Source organism: Capsicum annuum, chromosome 2, assembly GCF_002878395.1.
Source record: "Capsicum annuum cultivar UCD-10X-F1 chromosome 2, UCD10Xv1.1, whole genome shotgun sequence".
Classification (NCBI taxonomy): domain Eukaryota; kingdom Viridiplantae; phylum Streptophyta; class Magnoliopsida; order Solanales; family Solanaceae; genus Capsicum; species Capsicum annuum.
Window position 1 is genome coordinate 149820635 of NC_061112.1, and position 23327 is coordinate 149843961.

Below are 23327 nucleotides of genomic sequence, written 5' to 3' on the forward strand. Positions count from 1 at the left end.
TTTGAATTATTTTAGAAATAAAAATTAATAATAATCAACTCTACATACCTTTTGACAAAAAGAAAGTGCTTAAAAACACTTGTTTATCAAACACATCAATAATTTTTTTCCAGTTTAAGCACTTTTATCCAAATAAATAATTTTTTATTTTTAAAATAAGTTCAGCACTTTCAAGAACACTTTTTAAAAGCCATTTTTTAAAAGCCTGTCCAAGCGGGCCCTAAGTCTCTAAAAGCCAATAAGAGATTAAGGCTCCATTTGTTTTGTTTTTTTAAAGATTCAGACGTCTGAATATGAATGCACATCTAAATGATTAAGATGTTGTCTCTAGATCTGAAAACTGAATTATTAAAACTGTTTGTTTTTCAACATCTGAATGTGTAAAAAAAAAATTTATTTGTATACATAATAAAATAAAAAATACAATCCAATAAAAAATTAATTATATATTATAAAGTATGTAATTTAATACAACAAAATTATTAGTATTTAATTGAGAAAAAATATTTATGTTTGTTAGTGATAGTGGAGATGGCTTATAATGGTGGTTGCGGTGACGATGATTGATGTTAGTGATTAGTAATGTTGGTGGTGATAATTGTGATGGTTGGTATTGTAATGACTGTTATGATGGTGATGATTGATGGTGGTGGTGGTTGTTGTGATGTGACGTTGCTTGATGTTAGTAGTTTAAGGTGTTGATTGTGTTGGCTGAAACATGAATGCATGATGATTGACGATGTGTTGGTTCTAGCTGGAGATGTTATTTGTTGTGCTGGTGGAGATAGTTGTTAGTAGAGATAAATTGCAGCGATGGTACTGGTTGAAGTGGTGGTAGAGGTGACGTTACTAGTGACAATGGTGGTGACGGCCAAAGAATGTGTAGAGGTTGTGATGTATTAGTGATAGTTAGTGTGGTGCTAGTTGTGATAGATGAGTTGGTTGGTAGTAGGGATTGACCGGTAGTGATTGCTGATTGTGGTGTTGTTGACGGCAGTGGTGGCGGTGAATATAATTAGAATAAAAGCCGTAGTAGGTGTGATAGTGGTTGACAATTGTGGTTGGTAGCAGTATTTTTTGTCGATGGTGGTTGTGATAGTGGAGGTGGTTGGTGGTGGTTTACAGTGGTGACGGTGGCAGAGGTGGTTAGTGATGGTGACTGCTGAATATGAATAGAGTGGTGAATATTATCCAACACCAGTATATCTCTTCAGACCTATTAAGACTTGGTTCTAGATTTAAATGATTAAGACCTATTAAGAGTTAAAACCATAATAAAAAATAAATATAATTAATGATTTGAAGTCTGAACCATTCAAATTTAGATCTCCATTAAATACAAACAAATGAGGCCCAAGAGTTGTTGTTAGCTGTATTGAGGTGTCAGCTAAATATGGATATATTCATTTGGTGAGTAAAGTTTAATCGTTAAAAAATGTTTCGAGTTATTTTGGATGAAGACGTAAAAAAACATAAATAGAATTGCTCCCTCAGAATGATGTATACACAGTTAAAAATTTTCATGACGACATTATTTCTTTCGTGTTATAAATATTTCATTTATATTAAATGTCTATCAAGATTTATCCAGCTCTATTTAATGTCTATCAGAATTTGATATATTTATCTTTTAGTATGAAGCTAGGAGCAAATTTTCTTATAAATAGGAAGGACTTCCTTCATTGTAAATTATCCCTCAAGAGATGAAACAAGAATTACTCTGTCTATTCTCTCTACTCTTCTTTTTATTTTTTTTGTTTTACTTATAACATTTTGATAATTTTTAACTACAATGATGAAATATTATTTTTGAAAATACATCATATAATATGACATGAAAAATTAATTCATAATTCATTATAATAAAATATTATTATAGTAGATGATTATTATAGAGAGATTTAATTGAATATTGAAATGATCATTAACATCTTCGCTAAAAGATAATATTATGTATCACTATCTTTGAATTTTTTTTACGAAATTTCTAATTTTAGTTTTACCATTCTCATAACATGAGACGTAACGATTCTCCTACTAGAAAAGTACAAACGGGCTAGTATTTTTTTTTTTTCCTTAGAGAAATTTCTAATATTTTATATTCGATATCCATGTGCATAGAACGCGTCATTCTTCGATTTTTTCTAGTCCAATTGCGCTATATATACTCCCTTGCATATCAAATCATAAAATAAATAAAAAATGATTGTGGTTGGGGTTGGGGTTGGTTGCAATTTGCAAATGCAAGCCAGAAATCTCGGGTCAGCAATGCAAATGAAATTCTTGAATTTTTTTTTCGTTTTAAAGAAAAAACGAATGGAAATAAAGGCACTCTTTGACATCTTTGTGTGGTGTTTCATTTTTCCAACATATGTAGGTTTTATACTGATTATCATGTTTCAAAGAAAAAGTCAACAGTAGGTAGATGAATCTCATCAGTAAAATTGTGTCGGTTATTTTAAGTATAATTAACTTAAAGAATATGATGTACAAGTTGAACTATATTAACATTGTATAAAAAATATATTGTCATAAGATACAATTTAATTTCATCTGCTGGTAGTTTGAGAAAACTTGTATGTTTGATCTAAACTTATTGATTGCAACAAGCCACTTATCCATTTTCCCATATATCTCAAGCTTCTTGTTCGCATAGGGGCTCCTTTGCTCGATGACCAGAGTTATGAATGTATTAATGAGTTATATTTATTGATTATGCAAAAATTATATTTTATCTTTTTACTTACATAAAATAATATATAAATTGATTCATAATTTAGACATGTTTTTAATATTGTGCAAGATATAAACTAACAATCAAACACCGTAAACCGCATTACTTGATGTGCTCTATAACTAAATGCCATCAAACATAATTCTAGCTATTTCAATTGTAATACATAAATAATTTACTTCCTAACCATCAACTAAACGACCTCTACGTCCTTAAGCGATCTAATTTGTATAAATTTATGGTACATTTTCAGTGAATTAAGTTCAAAATTTGATTAAAAGGTGCTAATAATAATATGGATAACATGCAGTTGGAGGGTAGAGAATAGGCGTATAATACGCCGCGTATCCAATGGAAAAATGAGCTGTAACTTTGAACATTGCCTTTAACTTAATTATGTCTTACTCTTTTCATTATTTTTAACTGTCTAACTTTATTTTTACTTGTCAAGATATAATTTATAATATATTAAATTATAATTTACATTTATATTTTAATATAAACAAGTAAGGATGTAATACTTAAAAATATAAACAAGTCAAGATATACGAAAGGATACTCACCTTTCATTAATTAATCCCATTTTCTCTTACTATTATTTTAATATAATTAGTATATATTATAAAAAGATAAAAAAAGAGAGTAATTTTTAAAACAGTTACGTAAAAGATAAAATAAAGTACAGTTCAGTAAAATTTGAACTATAAATAAGGTGGTCCACATGTATCTCCCCAAAGAAGAAACAACATCTTTAGCTAATAGTACAACTCTAGAGAGTACCAGAGCAGTGGTACTGTAACAACAATGGAGGTGGTAAGAAGGAGGAGCTTCAGTTTGCCAACAATGGTGGTGGTACTAACTTGCGCCTTGCTCGTTATGCTGCCACAAGTGTACTCAGTTCGTTACATTGTTGGATCAAGATTCGGTTGGAGTAACAGTGTCAATTACACTAATTGGGCTAAGGGCAAACACTTCTACAACGGCGACTGGCTCTGTATGTTCTAGATCTACTCTTCTTTCAGCTCCTTTTCTATGATTTTTTTTTACTGTTCTTAGCTTGATTCATATTCGTTTAAGCCACTAATTTTTATTGAGACGCTGTTAGTTACATTTATGGAGAATTGACATGTAGATACAAATTCTACAATAATGTGAATTACACCAATTGGGTTAAGTACAAATATTTCTACAACGGCAACTGGCTAACATATGTTCTGGATCTACTCTTCTTTTAAGTTTTTTTTTTTTTTTTTAAAACTCTTTCTAGCTTGCTTCTACTAATGTTGCTTTTGTTAACAATTAGTCGAGCTAGAAGCGGATCTTAAATAGAACCAGTACCACTTTTCGTCGGAAGTTACTGAGTGAATTTTTTTCTATAATTGGAGTTTCTCTTTAATTTACTCTAATTAGTAGGAATAACTTTCTGAAGTTTCGATTGATTTGATGTTTGTAGATAGTGAAGTCCAATGTGAATTGCCTTTTCTCGTAAATGGGTGAATTATTAGCTAAAATTAGAAATATTTTGTGTCTTTCAGATCTATGTTTTAAGCTTGCATTTAGAATGACATTTTACTCTGTTTATAACTAATTTGAATGATAAGAGTTTTCAGCTGGGCAGTTTCTTTAGCTAAAAGTGTGATATTTCCCTTTTTATGAGCACTGGAAAAGGCATCTTCTGTTGAACACAACTGAAAGACCAAACTATACCTTATTTGCCTAGCAACTACTACTCCAAAATTGATAGGAAACAATGAGACCAAATAACCAAATATTATTTACGTTATTTTCCTGGCATCTATTAATCCATAATTGACTATGAACTGAAAAACTGAATACTACTAGGAATAGGCTAACAGCTATAACTTCTATTTAGACTACAACTAGGACGTCTATTGTGCGCTGGTGTTGTCATCTTTAACAGCTTCTTCATAAAGACAATGGTGTTACCATCGAAATTTACTGTTGCCCTTTCCTTTTTTTGGAGTTTATCTTGAATCTAAATTGCACAAATATCTCTATAGTTTCACAAAGCATCATCTATAGTTTCTTGGCATTTCATTGTTGTTGTTGTGATATCACCATTCTTCACACATTGTAACGCTCTCTTTGAATGTACATTTCCACCTAGCATTTCCAAATTCCTGCTCAATTCTTGGTTTTCATTATCCTTGGTTGGTTTTGTATTACCGTAGAGATGGGTTTCAAACCTAATTTTTTTCATTTCTAAATAACATTACCACAGAAAGATTAGCTGTTATGCGAGCCATAGATTCAAGAAATTGTTTTGAGCTTCGCGTCATTAGAAGGGTAATGTTTTTCTGGTGACAGTAAAATTCTGTCTTTACGCTCAAACTTCAGTCCAGCTGTTTTTGGTTGGTTCTGAAGTTCAAGCAACTACTTTTGTCTATGTTCTAATTGTTAAGCCAGTTTGCAACAATTAAATACTCGTAGAAATGGATTTGGTAGGATATTATAGCTGATTAAAGGAGAAATATGACATTGGATAAGACAACAACTCCAGCCACTTGCTTAGGTGTCACCCTCATGGCTGATCCTGTCCAGAATCATCCAGTTGTTTGTAGGGACAAACATGTTTTTCACAGTATTGATACCAGCTAATGCTGGACAAGCCTTGCTAATTTTTCTAATCTAACTTGGTACATAACTTGTAGTCTAGCCAGTAAATACTTCTGTCACTGCTATAAGGTTTCAACGACGTATATGTGTGTACATACGGTTATACATGTATAGTGTTTGCTGATTACAAGTTACTCAGTCCAAACAACTCTCTACTTAATTAATCATTCTTGTTGTATACGCAAGAAGCTCTTCAGTTATTTGTGGCTGTTCAATAACCCCTTCTCTCCTATCCCAGTTTTTGTGTACGACAGGAACCAGATGAATGTGCTAGAGCTAAACAAGACAGACTACGAGACCTGCAATACTGATCATCCGCTCCACAATTGGACAACTGGAGCAGGAAGGGATGTTGTTCCGCTCAACGTGACTAAGACCTACTATTTCGCTAGTGGCAAAGGGTACTGCTATGGAGGCATGAAAGTGGCTATTCACGTCGAAAAGGCACCTCCACCACCAAAATCTGCTCCAGTACGCAGCGCTTCGTCAAATTTGCTCACTTCGTTAAGAGGACAGATATTGATACCAGCTCTTTTCGCAACTGCTGCTGTCTGGGATGCATTTCTTCTGCTCTGGTAGTAGGATATGTTTAATTGACCACAAATGTTGGTTGCTTCAGATAATTAGTTAAACCAAGTGTCAAGAAAGTGTTTGGTTTTATCTTTCGTGTGTTTGTATTTTCTTTTTTCTTGAAAGTTACCTTCTTATTTTTTTTTTTGCTACTGCCATCATCATTTTGATCTGAAAATCAATTTTTTATTTCAGATCAAATTGGTGGGGTTCATTTGAAAAAATTGTTTATTTATTTTTTTTACCTAAACAACTTTACAATTGTTTCACTGGAGAAATTGATTGCGTGGATCACGGAAACCTTCCATGTTTACTCCCTTCATTGGCCTCTTACCGTTACCGTGTCATTTGTTGTACCTCTCTTTATTATTTTTGCAATCATTAATTTGTTTTAAGTAGCTGTCTTTGTTACTGCTTTTTATTTATGATTTGAATTGGATAGCCAGCTTTGTTTCTCTCTAGCTATCTACAAATAGATGCAGTAGTATTCCCAAAGTCATCTAATATGCAATATGTTTGAAAGGGACTCTTAGAGGAACAGGTAAGTTAGATGTCATGTCATGTATTAAAGTTAGGGAAATAAAATTGTGTATGATAGATTTTTATGATTTGATTTTTCTCGACATCGTACATAGCGGAAAGCTTTAGGACACTAGAGTAGTAGGTACCCTTTTTCTAATCTAATTTGCAAAATGTAGCAAGTGTATATACATGGCGGTCCAGTGCAAAGTAGTTATGAAAAGTTTGTCTGCATATTAAAGAGGTCACATGATCATTGTTATCATTTTGGGCTATATAGCTAAAAGAGTAAAATAAGGAGCGTGTGTTACTTATGTCAATGGGTTCAAATTCTATCTGGCAAAGAGAAATGGTGGGCCACTTGCCATGTGACTTGATGATGTTGTTATCACAAGTAAATAACCTTGTCTTGAGTAATAGCTAGCTTCGAATAATGTATCCATGGTTGGGACTAATTTGGGGTTGAAGAAAAGTAGAGAGGAATAAAGTATTGGATTGTGCCATTTTCTTGTTCAGTAGTTTTGTTATATTTATCAAACACCCTGTGTTTACATTGAATTTAGAGTTTATTTTATTTAATTATAAGTAATATGTATTTTAGTTCATTAAATTATTTAACCACGATAAATTACATTAATTCAATATAAACATCTTTTTATCAATTTCACAAGTAGATCCTTTTTTTTTTCAGTCATCTTTTCAGCTTTTTCAACCAAACGCCCAAAGTTCACATTTGCATTAGCTTCCATCTCCGCATAAACTGGAATGCTTGATTCGTTTAATTGAATGTTTGTCTTTTAGATATGTCCGTCTTTAGTTTTTACCCTATAATTTGTTAGGTTTGTAATTTTTGCTTTTAGAAATCAACTTTTGCCTAATAACGCAAAAGTTCTTTAAGGTGTGAAGCATAACATGTTAAGTATAATGCAAAAACATATACTTACATCCTCTAACAAGGTTGTTGCCCTGAGGACAAAAGATAAAAATTAACAGAAAATAAGGACAAAAGTGCAAATGATCCGTTTTAATCAGATTCTATTTTCTTCTGGGCCTTGGGACTTGGGCCATGTTCTGTATTCAAATCCATTGAATGCATTATTGGACACTGCTTGAACAGATTGGGCTCAGGACGAAGCCCTTTTAAGTAAGCATTGTCTCATTTTGGTAAAGGGTTGGTATTTGTGTAATTTATACTTTTAATAAATGACCATTTTCTCATGAGAACTTCTTTTGTATTTAGTAAATATGATTTTGTCAACTCGTTTTAATTATGACCTATTTCCTTTATTCATTACCTTAATTTATTCTAAAAATTATACAAATACACAACTTATGTTTCCAATATTACAAAAATCCTAACATATACACAGAATGCTATATATATGTCGGCTATGTTATGTATATTAATAGGGAGAGAGAGTAAAGTAATTAAAAAAGTGGAAGAGAATGTAATTACTTCCAAAAGGGTTGATATTTATGTTATTTATACTAATTTATTTTGATCCGCTCAATTTAGCCCATCTAAAATTTGAGTTGATATATAATTTAAATTGATCCATAAAAAGATTTGTTAAAATATTCTAAAAGAGACATTCTTTTTTAATTTGAGATTTGTCATATAATCATAATAAAGAAAAAAAAAGTTATTAGGATTTAATAAATTCTAGAAAAACCCAACATATAAAGTATTACTTAATAAAAAATTAACAGGCTGAATTATGATCCGTCTATTAGCTCATTTTAACACAACTAACAACGATCAACTCATTCATAAACCAATTTATTTAAGGAAAAAAAAAAAGTAGGAAACATCAAGTCATAATTATTATGCGTAACTAATGTTTAAAATAACTACCGTTTGATAAGATTTAGATTAAATAGCTAAATATATGTATTTCTTTTGTATTTGTATTAATTGTATTCTTATATATTTTGGGGCCCATATAAAATCTCGGTACTCTATGCCTCATATTCTTATCTCTAATTTCGGTTGTGGGTGGGGGCTCTAGTTTCGTTATACGTCTGTATTTGTCTAAAAAAAACGTATTTCGGGATTGATATACAAATCCCTAAATATTTGTTAGCAAAATGAATTTCGCGACTCCTCTATAAAATTCTAAATCGAACTTGTAGATGCAATCTCTAATTAGTGTATTTCGCTACTCAACTGTAGCTATATCATGTAATTAGTCAAACTTTAGCTAAGACTTCTCATTTATTGCCTAAATGTTAGTTATTTTAAAAATTTTACTTTTATTTTGATCCATCCAAATTTTGTTCAACCCGCCGAGACGCATACTTGAAACAAATTAGGAGTGTGGGGGCACACGTCAAAAAGGGAAAACGCATCAAAATTCCCAAATCGACTAACAGAAAAAAAGGGTACATAATCAGGCAGTTTTTGAGCCATTTATTTCACTGTTCATTTGGATTGCGTGTTGTTTCACGCAGACTTAACCCGATTCCTCCCTGTATATATATATGGCTGTATCCTCACTGTCAAAATGCACCATATTTGCTAATCAATTACTTACCAAATTAATAAATGTAGATTACTTTGAACATCTAGTAATTCTTGCTAATACATTTTGTTAAGCCAAATTTTCAACTTAGGAAAAATCCACAAGAGAAGCGCAAGCGTTTTTGTGACAATGAGGTCCGATCTGCTGATCATGATAACGTTGTTAGGCTTGATGAAATGCGTGGCTAGTAGACTTGTCAAGGTGGGCGACAAGCATGGCTGGGACCAGAACGTTAACTATACCGATTGGGCTGCTCATTACCATCTTTACGTTGGCGATTGGCTTAGTGGGACTCCTTTCACCTTTAATTTTGTCTTTTATATCTATCGACAGTGAAATATATTCAGTGAAATTTAACCTGCTATAAAATAATAATTGTACTGGATGTAGGTATTAGGTTTGTAGAACTTAGGTCTGTAGAACAATCACAGAAATTAGACAAATACTGAGAACTAATTAAATGGTTGCTGAACCTAATTAATTTGTGGTTTCATTTCAGATTTTGTCTTCGACAAGCACTATTACAGTGTGCTGGAGGTGAATCAGACGAACTATGAGCAGTGTATTGATAGCGATTTCATAACAAACATTACAAGGGGTGGGCGAGATGTTTTTCAGCTAACTCAGGCTAGGCCTTATTACTTTATCAGCAGTGGAGGTTACTGCTTCCATGGAATGAAATTAGCTATAAATGTTGAAGAACCTTTGCCAGCTTCTCCTGCACCTTCTTCATCAGACAAAAGTAATGCTTCTCCACCCCAAATTGGCAAACATTTGGTTGCACCTGTTCTCGCGATTAGCACTCTTGTGTGGATGTTATTGTTTGCTCAAGCTAGGTTGTCATGAATCCACTGAGTTCTTTGCAGACTGAAGCAGACTAGGATTTAACACAGACACACATACATATCTAGGTTTATCTTAATTTCGAGTTTGAGAAATTGTTACTATTTCAAAGTTTATCAGGCAAGCAGCTTTGTTCATGTGATTTGATTATGAATTAACTGCTTTGGAGATTCTATCTAGTTCTAGCTTGATGTGTTATTTTCTTGCTCTTAATTTCCGAAGTTTCTTTGTTTAGTTTAGGAGCATTCATCAGTCAGTTCTCATTTTGGTTCGAAGTTGCATTCTATAGTAGAGCTGGGGGTCAATCGGAAACAACCTTTCTACTTCTCCGGAGGTAATGGTATGGACTGCGTACATTTTACCCTCCCCAGACCCCACTATGTGGGAATACACTGGGTTTGTTGCATTCTATAGTACCTTTTGAATTTACTTGTTAGAATTCCTGATTCTACCATTGACGTCCCTCATACGCCTGTCCTGCTTTGTTGTTTCATGCTACTATTAGATGCACAAATTTTACTATATCCATCAAAACAGGTTACCCGATTTGACCAATTGGTTGTCAGACAGAAGCCAACGGACACAATCCATAAAAGAAAATTATCCCTGAAGTGATCCAAAATGATCTCCCAAATCATAATAACTGGAATGATTTAGCTAAAAATCTTCATAATCTTTAATGATGCACCAACCATTAGCAAATAGCAATGCTCTGAAATTCAAAGATAACAAGATACTTGTGAGATAAAATCCCTTTCTGCAAACTAGAACTACTACTAAATTACACAGAAATAGTTGAACTGTCATACTACTAAGCAGGAGGCAGGACAATAATGTATAGCCCCACCCCCAAAAAAGTAAAACAGTACGACTACTTGCTGGTAGAAAGTTTACTGTGTATAGCAACTGCTTGAGAAATTAGGCTAACAGTATCGCCAGCATCTTGAGGAAGCAACATAACGGTACCCGACTTGTTTATCTTCTCAAACACTTCAACGTACTGCTCAGCAACCCTCAAACTAGTAGCATCAGCACCACCATTTTCAAGAATTGCTCTCGACACCTCAGTAATTGCACGTGCGGTAGCTTGAGCATTAGCAAAAATAGCATCAGCTTCTCCTTTAGCTCTATTCACTTGGTCCATTTTAGCAGCCTCGGACTCCAAAATCACGGCCATTTTCTTCCCATCTGCTACATTTACACTTGCTTGTCTTTGCCCTTCAGAAATCAGGACTTTCGCCCTTTTCTTACGTTCTGCTTCAGCTTGTTTCTCCATAGCCACTTTAACACCTTTTGGTGGTGTTATATCCTTGATCTCATACCTCAAACACTCTAATCCCCCAATCAGTACGTAGTGGCCAATCGTTGATCGCATTAAGTATGCATCTATTCAATTCAACTCGCTCTTCAAACGTCTTATCAAGTGTAATTTTTCCAAGCTCGGTACGCATAGTTGTTTGTGCTAACTGGACTACAGAGTAAACAGGGTCCTCTGTTCCATAGGAGGCTAAAACAGGATCAATGATTCTTATGTAAAGCACACCATCCATTTCAATTGGGACATTGTCTTTTGTAATCCCCGTTTGTCTTGAAATAGGAATTGCCTGTTCCTTTAACGAATGTACATATTGGATCTTATCAACGAATGGGATCAAATAATTAATGCCTGGATTCAGAGTTGTAGTATACTTACCAAGGCGTTCGACTACATAGGCTTGTTGTTGGGGAACAAAATGGATGCCAAAATTCAGGGGTGGCCTGATTTTGTAATTTGTTTTGTCAGCATAAGTGTTGTAGTTACGGACGGACGACGAGGAGGAGGAGATCGGTAAAGGGATAATATGGTTGTGGATTTGTTGTGTGGGTTTAAATACGAAGGAAGAAGAAGTTGAGAGGTTTCTTCTGTTAAAAGTGCATGGATTTTCTAATGGTTTTCATGGTGTTGAGAGAATTTCCTTGGAAGAAAGTCATGTTTTATGCTCCTTTCCTGAATTTTCTTGTGTAATTCTAAGTATGAAGTTTTCTGTATTGTTGTGAAAGAAGTATAGGAGGTATGGTACATCTTTGTAGTTTGAAGAACAAGTTAGTTATCTGGTGACTTGTAGAGGAAGCCAATTATATTTATTCTTCTTTTTCTCCAAGAAATAGTGAAAATATGTTCCTATTTTACACGTATGAAAATATAACTCAAGACTAATTATAATTAGCTAGCTAAGTATAATTAGAAGACTAATTGAACGTATAATCAAGGGCATATTCGGACTAGTTAGAAGACTAATGATTGGGCAGTGACATAAACGCATATCTAAATCAACAAAGTAGTAAGGCAGATACATAAACATGCTTTTAACTTAGCCTCAACTAACATCTATAACCTCCAACTTTGAGTGTGTACAAATAAATAATTGAACTTAAATAAAATTTACACGAGCAGACACACCGGTTATATGTGGCAAAATACACATAATACACCATGTGGGATGCAAATTCACTACCTAGAACGCTACATGGACGCATGCTTTTACTTGTTCAACTTTATACAAGTTTAAGTGCACAATCGATAACAGAGGGCAAGATGAAGTTGAGGCCAAATTGAAGGGCACATTTATGTATGTAAACTTACATAAATTCCAACAAGTTTATTCCTAATTATTCCTTATTTCTATTCTTTGCTAAATTACAAATAATCCTTTATTTTGTAATTTTCAAATACACAATTAGCATTCGAATATATAATTTTGAAGTTAAGATACATAATTTTGAACTTACGAATGTAATAGTTAAAACTCCATTTTTCCTTAGATACATAATTATCATCCGGATACATCATTTTGAAGTTGAGATATGATTATTGAGATACATTCATTGTTAAATTATTAGATCGAGATACATAAAACATTAATTAGACCAAAGAAAGATAAGTAAATAAAATTATGTATTAAAAAATTTATTAGTTTATGGATGTATCCGACTGTTTTTAGGAAAAAATTTTAGATAATTAATTAGGAAAATATTTTTTTATAATAATTTAGTAAAGATAAATTGTGGTGTTATGTAATTCTTACTCCCTAATTTATTTATTTAATGCGTTACAATTGGGGGCCTTTTCGTCTTTAGGAGTTGGGATAAGGGTCGGTTCGGTTCGGGTCGGGCACTGAGCATAGGATCTAGTTTGTTTCCGAGATAATCGGATAAGATAATTCACATATGGTGGCGGGACTAACAGGAAGAAGCATCCCAATTCCCTCCTCAATGGCAACGGCTATGTCTGCCATTTTTGTTCCTCCTTCTTCACTCGCTTCCTCCAATACACGAAAAATAAATCTAACTTCATTGAACGAAAAACTATTCACACCTCAAAATTTCCCATTCCGAACTCCCAAGTACCATTCTAGTCGGTCCAAATCACCGTCATGCTCCGGTCCCAACGGCACAGTTATCCAAGTTGATCGGAATACAAGCGAACTACCAATAAGCGTCGACGCTCTTCACCGTTTCATTCACCTCAATTTAGGCAACTGGACCGGCTCTTTCCATGTCAGCATTATCCTCCTTCTCTTTGTAAATTTTAATTCTAAAATATCGAATTGATTTAATGTAATTTAGCTTTAAAAGTTAGTCAAATTGACTATTAAGAAGCGAAGCATGACATGACAACTATTTCGGAATGGAGGAGTATATTTGTAGCTTTCAAAAATTTGATGAGTACATGCATGCATATGTATGACTTTTAAATATTTTTGGGGGTAATACTAGCTAAGCATGTGTAGATTGAGCTGGAAATGTGCATTGGATTTGATTCCTTCATCTGCTTGACTTTATTTTGCAGCAATTTGATGGTAATGGCAATTTGATGCATAAGATAACAACGAAGCTTGCCGCGAGCTCTTATGGTGAAGGTGAACTGATGAGTTTATTGCAAACGTGAGCTCCTAGTTTGATTCTTTCCTGTTGGTAGTGAGCTACTAGTAGTCCAGTGTGTCTCAAACTTGCGACGTTCCAATGAAATTTGAGAATGTAATTGCTAGAAAGAATTACATTGGGACTCAAATTGACATTCCTTAACAATTTTGTTGCTTCTTACATGACTATTTTGTGTAAAGTATATACTCCGTCCATTTCATATTACTTGGCCCCGGTTAACCTGACACACCTGTTAAGAAAGCTTTAATTAGAGGTGCGTATGCTTTGGAATTCTAAATTTGATTAGTATTACTCTATGTAGTTATTTGATCCAAAGTATAGTACGGGGAAAAAGTAATAATCTTGATTTGCTAAATTGGACAAGTAAAATAAAACATCTATTTTAGTATGGAACCCAGTAATATGAGACAAAGGGAGTATATTCTAACTTTGAGGACAATCCAGTCTAGTCGTTTGTAATTATGGAATTGCTAGTAATTATGTAGTTACGAATTGGCCCGAAAATATAATAAAAGGTAGTCGTTAATCATCCAAAGTTAAAACTCTTACTATTATTTGAGATTAAGGTAAAGTTAGACCATTGGGATTGAGGAGTTTTCTTTTTTGGAGTTTCTGAATACCATAGAAATTATGATGCTTACACTTCATGTTAATGCTATAGTTGAATGTATGTAGGTGAACTTTAGTATATAGAAATCCATGTGCCTTTCTCTTTTTCATGTTTGTGAGTGGCTTTCACAAGCCTGAAGCTCAAATTCTTCTGCTGTTTTAGATACAGTGAATTTAGAGCAATTGTTAGGATAGACGGCTTTCTAATTCATAAGCCCCTTCACTTTTTAGATGTTTGGTTTTTCAACAGTATTAAATTAGTTAACAGCGAAACCAGTTCAGCACATCTTCATTAAAGTCGGGTACTGTAGTGTTTGCTGACTGTATGGTTTGGAAGACAAGTATAATAATCAGCTTCAAATTTTTAGGTTATACATCAAACAACCTCCTTTTTCTGGTAATGACGATGAACCAGAGTGGTTTGAATACAAAATCAAAGAGACCAACATGTTTACTGTGGACAAATATCAACAGGTGAGCTTCAGTAAGATAGAGAACTAACTTATATCTACTCACTGGTCATACTTAATTGAGACTGTTATCAGCAGTTTCCTTTTCTTTTCAGATTTTATTGCATTTGAGGTACCACTAAAAGTAGTTTGCAGATTGGCTTCTTCCCCAAGGAGAAGGCATACGCACTAAGATATCAGACTGCTGGCATGTTAGAGACTGTGTTAAGACAGGGAGTGCTAGGTGAAGATGATATTGGAGAAGAATCACCAAGGTAACTGTTTCTCATGTGGAGATGTCACTTAATGGATGAGCTAAAATTTCAGTTCTATGAAATCAGTGATTGAAATTATGCCTGTATTTTGCTTCTAGTTTTATTTTGGAGTTTATACCCAGAATGGCCTGGATGTTGCTGCTCCTAACTTCCATTCAGTGTTTTTGCCTCGGCTAGTTTGTGTTCCGATTGGTGTTTTATCTGAAAATTTTTAAGCATTAATTGAAAGATCACCCTAAGAGCAAATAAACAGTGGTGGATATAGGTGATATTACATTGGGATGACTTGTGAGTGAGAAAATAAAATTCTCCCTTATTCTCAAGTATAGCACAAACTTGTTTCCAGTGACGTGTTCCTTTTTTGTTCGTCTGGGAACGCACTTCCTTGCATTCTGTTGTTTCAAGGACACAGGAATATAAGTTAAGAGTGCCATATCTTGGACCTCTCATAAGCTTTTTCAGAACAAATCAGCTATCAAATTTATTGCATGTGATCTTCATGTTAGAAACAATAGACTATCTTCTAGGATCCAATTGCAAAGCTTATGTAATCTGGAAAAATATGCCAATCTTTTCCCATAAAGGACTGGTACATATTTTTCATTATCTTTATCTCTTGGTTCCAATTTGGCTACCGTTCTATAATCACTTCTTTTCCTTAACAGAAATCTGAAGCTTCCCTCTAAACGGCCTTCTATTGTATGTGAAAATTGTCTTTATTCGCTGGAGAAAGATAGGCGAGTGAGAGCATTTCATATTATGGACCCAAAGGGGATACTGGAAATGATTCTAGTTTTCCTTGAAGAAAGAGGCAACGGAGATACCATTCCTCCCCTCTTTGACAATTTCAAGGTACTTTGACTTGAAAGGGGAAGGGTTTCCCTTCTGTTCCTCCATTGGACTGCCTAAACATAGTTTGATTCAACACGTTAGTTACTAGAACCAAACTACTGGTCTTATGCCTAGCCAATGCATTTTATGGTCATCTTGTAGGAGGATTCTAAAAGGATTATGCCTCATCTGGGAACTTGGAAAGGTCATTCACGAACAACGCGCACTGGTGTTTATGGATCAACAATTACTGAAGCAGATACTACTGCTACTCTTGAAATGAACAAGGACGGCCAGCTAGTTCAGGTTTGTTAGCTCCTTGTTATTTCATTTTTATTTTAGGCTCTGAATTGAATCTGTATTCTTAGCTTTTGGCTGCTGATATATTTCCTTCTTGAATCAAGGATATCACGTCTACTTCTTCTGCGAGTAATATTACAACAAATGTACATTGGACCGGTACCATATCCCAAAACCTAGTGACTTTTGATGGTGGTTACCAGCTTACTTTGTTGCCTGGGGGCATTTACATGGGTTACCCATCGGATGTTGCCAAGAATGTGCAAGAATCAACAGCATTTCATCTTGAGTTTTGTTGGCTTGAATCGCCGGGTAAGAGACAAAGACTTATTCGCACTTACGATGTAGAGGGCCTGGCTGTTTCATCTACATATATCATCGAGTCCAAAGTCTGAGTTGATTCTCTTGATTCAAAGAGAGCTGCTTCAGGCACCAAATTTTACTCCTGCGCGAATCATTTTTCCCGAGTACAATCACCATTGTTGTGTCAATTGCATCTTTCTTTATATAGAAGATCCAACAGAACATACAATAGTTGTATCAATTGTACCCTATTTGTACAATATAAAGAAAACTCAATTGTCTCCTTGTGAATGAACGAGTCATGGCCTTGTTCACGGAACTTGGAAAGTTGTGCTCGATATTTTTTTGACTTTCGGCCTACCTATTATTCCTACGAAACTTGAAATTTTTTTCATTTGAACTTCCTTGTGGGTAGCAAAGAATGGCAAAGACTTCACTTTTAGTAGATTTGACTTGTCAAGCGATCAGCTTCTCTTGGTAATTGAGACTTCAAGATGACATGTATTTTGATGGTTTATCCCTCTTCAACTTGGCAAGTGGCCACTTGCCTCTTGTCAATTAACAAATGTCATATTGAGTTATTGGTGTAGCTTGTGGACAAAATATGACTTTATTTCTCAGGAAATGCAACTAGCTTGCACCTTTTTGGCTTACTTATGAGATGTGCAATTGCCCTGGTCCCAGATGTTACCTTTTACGTGTACCCTTGAGTTATATTTTGTGGTCGTAAAACCGACATATCTCCCCCCCCCCCCCCCCAACCATCCCCCAAAAAAATAAAAAAATTTCTTAAAAATAAATTTATACTAATTCTTTTTCAAGGAAATTTTATGATATTCATGTCCGAGATTCTTTATTTTTTTTTTTAATCAGTTGACTCTGTTCTTAATTAGTCTCCAATTTTGCCAAATGGATGTTATTTGCTTTGTTGTGTATATTTATCTTGTCAAATTTAACTTCTTGCCAACTAACCGAGCTACTAAAACTACTGTTATATAAAGGAGCTACTAAAGCTACTAAAACTACTGTTAAATAAAGGATAATGGCATAATACATAAATATGACCATAAATTTGACATCAAATTATAATACTGACTTTAAACTTTCATAGTGCACAAATAAAACCTTTAACTATTCAAAACTTGAACAAATATGAACTTTGATCCCATGTGGTAAAATGCGTGCTGTACACGCAAAATTGGACGGGTCGGGCTAAAAATTTGAGCGTTTCAACAGTAAAAAAAAAAGGGTAAAATGACTATTATGTCCTTACTAATTTCTTTTTGTATATTTAAATGACTTTTCACTATTATTTTTTTATTATTTTTCGCTCAAAGATGAAACTATACTAATAATAAATAAAAAAATTATCGTTTTAATAAAATGTTATTAAATTAATGTTATTAAAACGTTATTAAATTAAAACTATTAAAACGTTATTAAATTAACGCTATTAAAATGTTATTAATAAAATATTATTAAATTAGCATTATTAATAAAACATTATTAAATTAACGTTATTAATAAAACATTATTAAATTAACGTTATTAAACTAACGTTATTAAAACGTTATTAAATTAACGTTACTAAAACATTATTAATAAAATATTATTAAGGACAGTAGTAGTATATTAAATTAACGTTATTAAAACGTTATTAAGGGCAGTAGCAATAGTATATTAAATTAACGTTATTAATAAAACGTTATTAAGATGAAATTTTTATTAAAATATTGCAATTATTATTATTGTTATTATTATTAGTCGTAGTAGTATATTGATAGAAGCAATAGTAGTACGTAATATGTAGTAGTAATAATAATAATAATAATAATAATAATAATAATAATAATAACGTCGTTTTAATTGAAAAAAAAATTCCTCCATGTCAGTCCTTTTAATGATGTGGCACCGTATGATTGGATTACATATCCACATCGGCGCAAATGAGTTACACACATGAAGGTTACAAAATCGACGGTCATATTTGTTCAGGTTTTGAATAGTTATAGGTCCTATTTGTGCACTATCAAAGTTTAAGTTCAATGTTACAATTTAGTATCAAAATTTAAGATCAAGTTTAGGGTGATATATAATGTAGTGTCTAAACTGCAAAGTGGTAGTAAAATAGTGGAGGTATCCACTTCTCCCAAGTGGCAAATGGTAGGTAAACAATTCATTGTATATCCACAGTTGTACATTTCTAGTACTCTTTATTTGGACCCCTTTCTTGCCACTAGCCTGGCATTCTTATCCTATTGGCAACTTGGAAATACACTAGTCTTGTAGTCCAGATATTATTAACAATCTGTTGGCTTGATCTACAGATTCTAGTTTTCAGGATAGCTGTTTCAAGTACTAATAATTGAGTTTAAGATTTAATATTTATCTGTATTTTATGAATTTGTTAACACATATATAAAATTTGAGTTAAAACTAATGAGTTCAACAGGGGACCTATATTGTTACACTTTTCATCTGCCCTTACATGTCAAAGATTTGATTGCTATGTAATTTGACATGTTTTATTTTTGGGACAGTATAAGTTGAAATCGTATAGGTCCTATTACCTAATTTAACAACAACAACAATATATCTAATAAAATCCCACAAGTAAAGTTTAAGAGGATAAATTATACGTAAGCCTTAGGAGGTAGAGAGGTTGTTTCGGTAAGATCCTCGGCTCAAGTATTTGTACTTGTATTTGGCAACACACTTTTCTAAACCAATGCATTTAGAATTTCAGTTAACCTTTTGTGTAAAATAGTATAGTTGTGCCAACTCCTACCAAATAAAAATAGCTAGTCTGCCAAACACTACTACTAGCAAACATTGGGACAAATTTTGGAGGAAAAAGAATTCAAGAAAAATTGAAAAAAATTTGAAATAGGAAAGTATGTTCGCATAGTGAAAGCTTTAGTGCACCGAACTAAGACGGTAGAACCAGGTCCCAGCAGTAATTATCCCCCATTGACGTCGACGAATGACGACTGCAGCCCTCGATCAGCCAATATATATACATCAGAAAAGCAACTCCAAATGATACAATTAGGAAGCTAATCCATTTTCTTTTCTCTTTGAGTAACGCAGAGAACTTAACCATAATCATACTACAGCTGATAATTTTTTTTAATCATTTCTGTGTGGACAAACAAGAAGAGTACTGAAAATGGGAGAAACCGGGGGAGAAGCTTCAGCAATATCATTTCCAGCTTTAACAATTCCACCACGGCCCTCGTACGAATCCTTTTTTAACATGTCCTCTTTCAGCCCAGGTCCAATGTCCTTAGTTTCCAGTTTCTTATCCGAACAGAGCCCTGATTCTGCAGACCGTCCTTCTTTCTCCCAGCTTCTTGCTGGAGTCATCGCTTCACCGACACTTTTGCCCGATGATTCTGGAGATCCTTCAGGGTCTGAAAAGAGCACTGGGTATAGGAAGAATCGACCGATGAATTTGGCGTTGGCTCAATCTCCTTTGTTCATGATTCCCTCTGGTTTCAGTCCTTCTGGGTTCCTTAATTCTCCTGGATTTCTTTCCCCACTCCAGGTATATATATTCCACACAATTCTTTATTTCACTTGGCCAAACACTTGTTCAATTGATTCTATGCTAAGTTTATAGTATAATCTTGTTTTTTATTACAATAGACTGTAGATGAGGATTCAGTATTGTACTAATGGATTCCGCAGAACTCAGTCATTTTAGCTTGAATTTTGTTTTAGTGTTAAAAATTTATTCAATATGTACCAATTGTCTGTTTAAAATCCAATATGAAAAACAAAATATGATAAAATATCTATAAATTAAAAATTCTGACTCCACTTCCGTTAGGCGAACCCACCGTAGGTAGGGCGTATCATAGAATTCAGTTAACTGAATGTTATGATATATCTAATGCAGAAAGGTCCCCTGATAGAGTAGCATTGTCAAGTGTTCCAGTGTTCCTGATTTCCTGAGTTTCTAATCCCAAGTCTAGGAGCTGAAATCAAATAAGTATTTTTTTGTTGCTCAATAATTTAGTTGGTGTTTGGACATGAAAAAAAGATATTTGAAAAAAAAAAGTTGAAACAAAATATTTGAAAGTTAAAAGTTAAATAATTATTCCTCTCTTGATGTTTTAAATCGACAAGTATTTAGGAACATCTTTAGCATACATGACAATTAAATGGGAATGGAGGGAGTAATTGTATTCTATTCGTCTCATTGTTACCCATGTATCCAATTCTTCATTATTTAAACACATAAATTTTGAAACGTCACTCTGAATTATGATGCGTCCAATGGTTGGTTAACAATGACAACAACGTACTCAGTATATTCTCACATGTGCAGTCTGGGGTGTATGGACCTTACCCCTACCTTTGTGGGGATAGAGAGGCTGTTTCTGAGTTGGTTATAGAAATAGTTAAACTAAAAGTCATCTAAATTACATTGGCATCATGTGGTTACTTACGGTATTTCAATGTGATTGCAGAGTCCCTTTGGAATGTCCCATCAGCAGGCTCTAGCACATGTTACTGCACAGGCTGAATGTTCTAGTTCATACATGCAAATGCAAGCCGAAGATCAGTGTTCCGCTCAGGTGGCTTCAGCAGAAGCAGCATTAGGAAATGAGTTGTTGACTGATCCAAAGGAATCTTCTTTGCAGATAAAGGAATGTTTGCAGCCTAGATTGGATAAGAAACCATCAGACAAGCAGGGTAAGCAATTTGAACTGACGGAGGTTCCTCAATTTGAGAACAAGACATCCTTTGGTGCTTTCGACAAGTCAGCTTGTGATGGTTATAACTGGAGAAAATATGGCCAGAAAAAGGTTAAGGCTACTGAATGCCCTCGGAGCTACTATAAGTGCACGCATCTCAAATGTCCAGCGAAGAAGAAGGTTGAGAAATCCGTTGATGGTCACATAACTGAGATCACATACAATGGCCGGCACAACCATGCTCAACCAACCAAACAAAGAAAAGATGGTTCTGCTTTGGATAGTACAGACGGCTCCGGAGTTCAACCAGACATTAGTACACATGATTGGACAGTAATGAATAGCTCGGATGGGTCTTCTCCTTCTCATTCTGAACAGGTTCCAAACCAAATGGCATCTGAACTTGTGAAAAAAGAATGTGATGAAACCAAAAGCAATTTGATAGAAGTAGATGAGGGGCATGATGAACCAGATGCAAAGAGAACGTGAGTCCTCCTTCCATGAGTAAAGAATGTCCCATCCTTCTGTTGTAAAACAAGAAGAAAAATTGTACAGCAACAAAAGTATGTATCTAATTCAGTTACTATGTTGCAGGAAGATGGCAGTTGAGACTCTAGCTTCATCACATGGCACAGTAGCTGAATCCAAGATTATTCTGCAGACAAGAAGTGAAGTTGATATCTTAGATGATGGGTACAGATGGCGAAAATATGGGCAGAAGGCGGTAAAGGGGACTCAACATCCAAGGTACCTACGTAGTCTACGTATCTTCTGACTGCCAGATTTCATTAGATGCCCATCTGATTTGCCTGCTCATGATACTCTTTTTAGCTTTGAACATGAATAATTTGATGGTAATAATGCAATACTGGCTTTTGTGAATAATAACTTGATCAATGTAAGATAATCTGCTATGTTTGGTCTGCAATTAGAACAAACAAGTGCAATAAGATTCTCTGGGGATCAGAATTAAGTGCTGTAATCAGCGGCAATGTCTTGTTTGAGCACTAGCTAGTTCTTTGTCCTTCCATACTATGATTTTACATGTTACTGTCGAACATGTTTAACACATGCGCCTTTCCCTGAAAGACACCACTGATTTGATTCCTGTTCTTTTCTTAAATGGCATGAATTTCATCCCTTTATGCATCCAAACTTGATATACAGGAGTTACTATCGTTGCACATATGCTGGATGCAATGTCCGCAAACAAGTCGAGAGGGCTTCAACTGATCCAAAAGCTGTCATAACAACATATGAAGGCAAGCATAATCATGATATTCCTACTGTTATTAGGAATAGAGGAACGAGGAATACAGCCAAAGATACTTGGCGTTGAGAACAAAAGAAACTGTAATTTGGAAACTTTCAGTTCACGAAAATATTTTGGTTTTTGGAATCACCATTGAAATACTTGTGTGTGAAAGGATTGCAGCATAAGTAGCTTTACCAAAAGTAAAAGGGTGAAAGGATTTAGTTTGAGCTTCTTACTTCTGTACAAAAGGCTGATAGTAAGATCTATCCTTGTTGAAAACCACATGCTGGTCCCATGAATTTGTTGGTTGGGTTTTAGAAATATTGTAACTTCAATTGATCATGATAAGTTAACTAATAAATATTATTGGTTGATACTATTAATATCATATTATTAATTCCTTGATCCATGCTATATTGTTCCAGCTCGTATGCTTAATTCATTCATCCATGTCTTGGTGCATTTTGTAGCTACCTTCCGATATTTGTTATATTGCTAATGATCTAGATACTCTCAATTACAAACCTAATATGATAACCTAGAGAGCAGAACGGTAATTTGTTATAACCAGTTAAAATTATACTCTTGAGTGAAAAAATTTTATATTATTCTTTCCAAAATTAGTTACCAAAAAGAAAATCCTTTCCAAAAAGAATCTTCTCACAAATAGCCGAATATATTTACTATTTACTTTTTCAGGTCGGTATGCATTTTATATACAATCATATATATACACTTACCATAAATTATACATACTTCCTGCTGGCTATCTTCAATAAGTTGAGTGAACCGCTATTTAAGTGGAGTAATTCTTTTTCCAAAATTACCCGTAAAGAAATACCACATGTCCAGA

General features: G+C 34.0%; 4 protein-coding genes and 1 pseudogene across 4 annotated transcripts; 4 read left to right on the forward strand and 1 right to left on the reverse strand.

Moving 5' to 3' along the window:
• The first annotated feature begins 3435 nt into the window (after window positions 1–3435).
• Window positions 3436–6269, forward strand: LOC107860497 (lamin-like protein). Its single transcript, XM_016705875.2, has 2 exons — window positions 3436–3728; window positions 5610–6269. The coding sequence occupies exons 1-2, from the start codon at window positions 3539–3541 to the stop codon at window positions 5948–5950; spliced, it is 531 nt and encodes a 176-aa protein (XP_016561361.1). The 5' UTR covers window positions 3436–3538; the 3' UTR covers window positions 5951–6269.
• A 2533-nt stretch (window positions 6270–8802) lies between these two features.
• Window positions 8803–9998, forward strand: LOC107860498 (lamin-like protein). The gene is made up of 2 exons (XM_016705876.2): window positions 8803–9268; window positions 9482–9998. The coding sequence occupies exons 1-2, from the start codon at window positions 9112–9114 to the stop codon at window positions 9826–9828; spliced, it is 504 nt and encodes a 167-aa protein (XP_016561362.1). The 5' UTR covers window positions 8803–9111; the 3' UTR covers window positions 9829–9998.
• A 564-nt stretch (window positions 9999–10562) lies between these two features.
• Window positions 10563–11759, reverse strand: LOC107858377 (annotated as a pseudogene).
• Window positions 11760–12907: 1148 nt separating this feature from the next.
• Window positions 12908–16865, forward strand: LOC107860499. The gene is made up of 7 exons (XM_016705877.2): window positions 12908–13362; window positions 13655–13749; window positions 14727–14832; window positions 14964–15082; window positions 15748–15934; window positions 16076–16219; window positions 16318–16865. Exons 1-7 carry the CDS (start codon window positions 13033–13035, stop codon window positions 16606–16608), a joined length of 1272 nt encoding a protein of 423 aa, XP_016561363.2. The 5' UTR covers window positions 12908–13032; the 3' UTR covers window positions 16609–16865.
• A 2378-nt stretch (window positions 16866–19243) lies between these two features.
• On the forward strand, window positions 19244–22883 carry LOC107860501 (probable WRKY transcription factor 3). The gene is made up of 4 exons (XM_016705878.2): window positions 19244–20063; window positions 20992–21704; window positions 21814–21966; window positions 22387–22883. The coding sequence occupies exons 1-4, from the start codon at window positions 19686–19688 to the stop codon at window positions 22556–22558; spliced, it is 1416 nt and encodes a 471-aa protein (XP_016561364.1). The 5' UTR covers window positions 19244–19685; the 3' UTR covers window positions 22559–22883.
• The last annotated feature ends 444 nt before the right edge of the window (window positions 22884–23327 follow it).

Excerpts from the sequence above, each read along its gene's own strand:
- LOC107860498 (XM_016705876.2), top strand. The coding sequence starts at position 9,112 with ATGAGGTCCGATCTGCTGATCATGATAACGTTGTTAGGCTTGATGAAA. Across the intron at positions 9,269-9,481 it reads TTACGTTGGCGATTGGCTTA|ATTTTGTCTTCGACAAGCAC; the intron begins GTGGGACTCCTT and ends GTTTCATTTCAG.
- LOC107860499 (XM_016705877.2), top strand. The coding sequence starts at position 13,033 with ATGGTGGCGGGACTAACAGGAAGAAGCATCCCAATTCCCTCCTCAATG. Across the intron at positions 13,363-13,654 it reads ACTGGACCGGCTCTTTCCAT|CAATTTGATGGTAATGGCAA; the intron begins GTCAGCATTATC and ends TTTATTTTGCAG. Across the intron at positions 16,220-16,317 it reads AGGACGGCCAGCTAGTTCAG|GATATCACGTCTACTTCTTC; the intron begins GTTTGTTAGCTC and ends TCTTGAATCAAG.
- LOC107860497 (XM_016705875.2), top strand. The coding sequence starts at position 3,539 with ATGGAGGTGGTAAGAAGGAGGAGCTTCAGTTTGCCAACAATGGTGGTG. Across the intron at positions 3,729-5,609 it reads CTACAACGGCGACTGGCTCT|TTTTTGTGTACGACAGGAAC; the intron begins GTATGTTCTAGA and ends CTCCTATCCCAG.
- LOC107860501 (XM_016705878.2), top strand. The coding sequence starts at position 19,686 with ATGGGAGAAACCGGGGGAGAAGCTTCAGCAATATCATTTCCAGCTTTA. Across the intron at positions 20,064-20,991 it reads GATTTCTTTCCCCACTCCAG|AGTCCCTTTGGAATGTCCCA; the intron begins GTATATATATTC and ends ATGTGATTGCAG. Across the intron at positions 21,967-22,386 it reads AAGGGGACTCAACATCCAAG|GAGTTACTATCGTTGCACAT; the intron begins GTACCTACGTAG and ends CTTGATATACAG.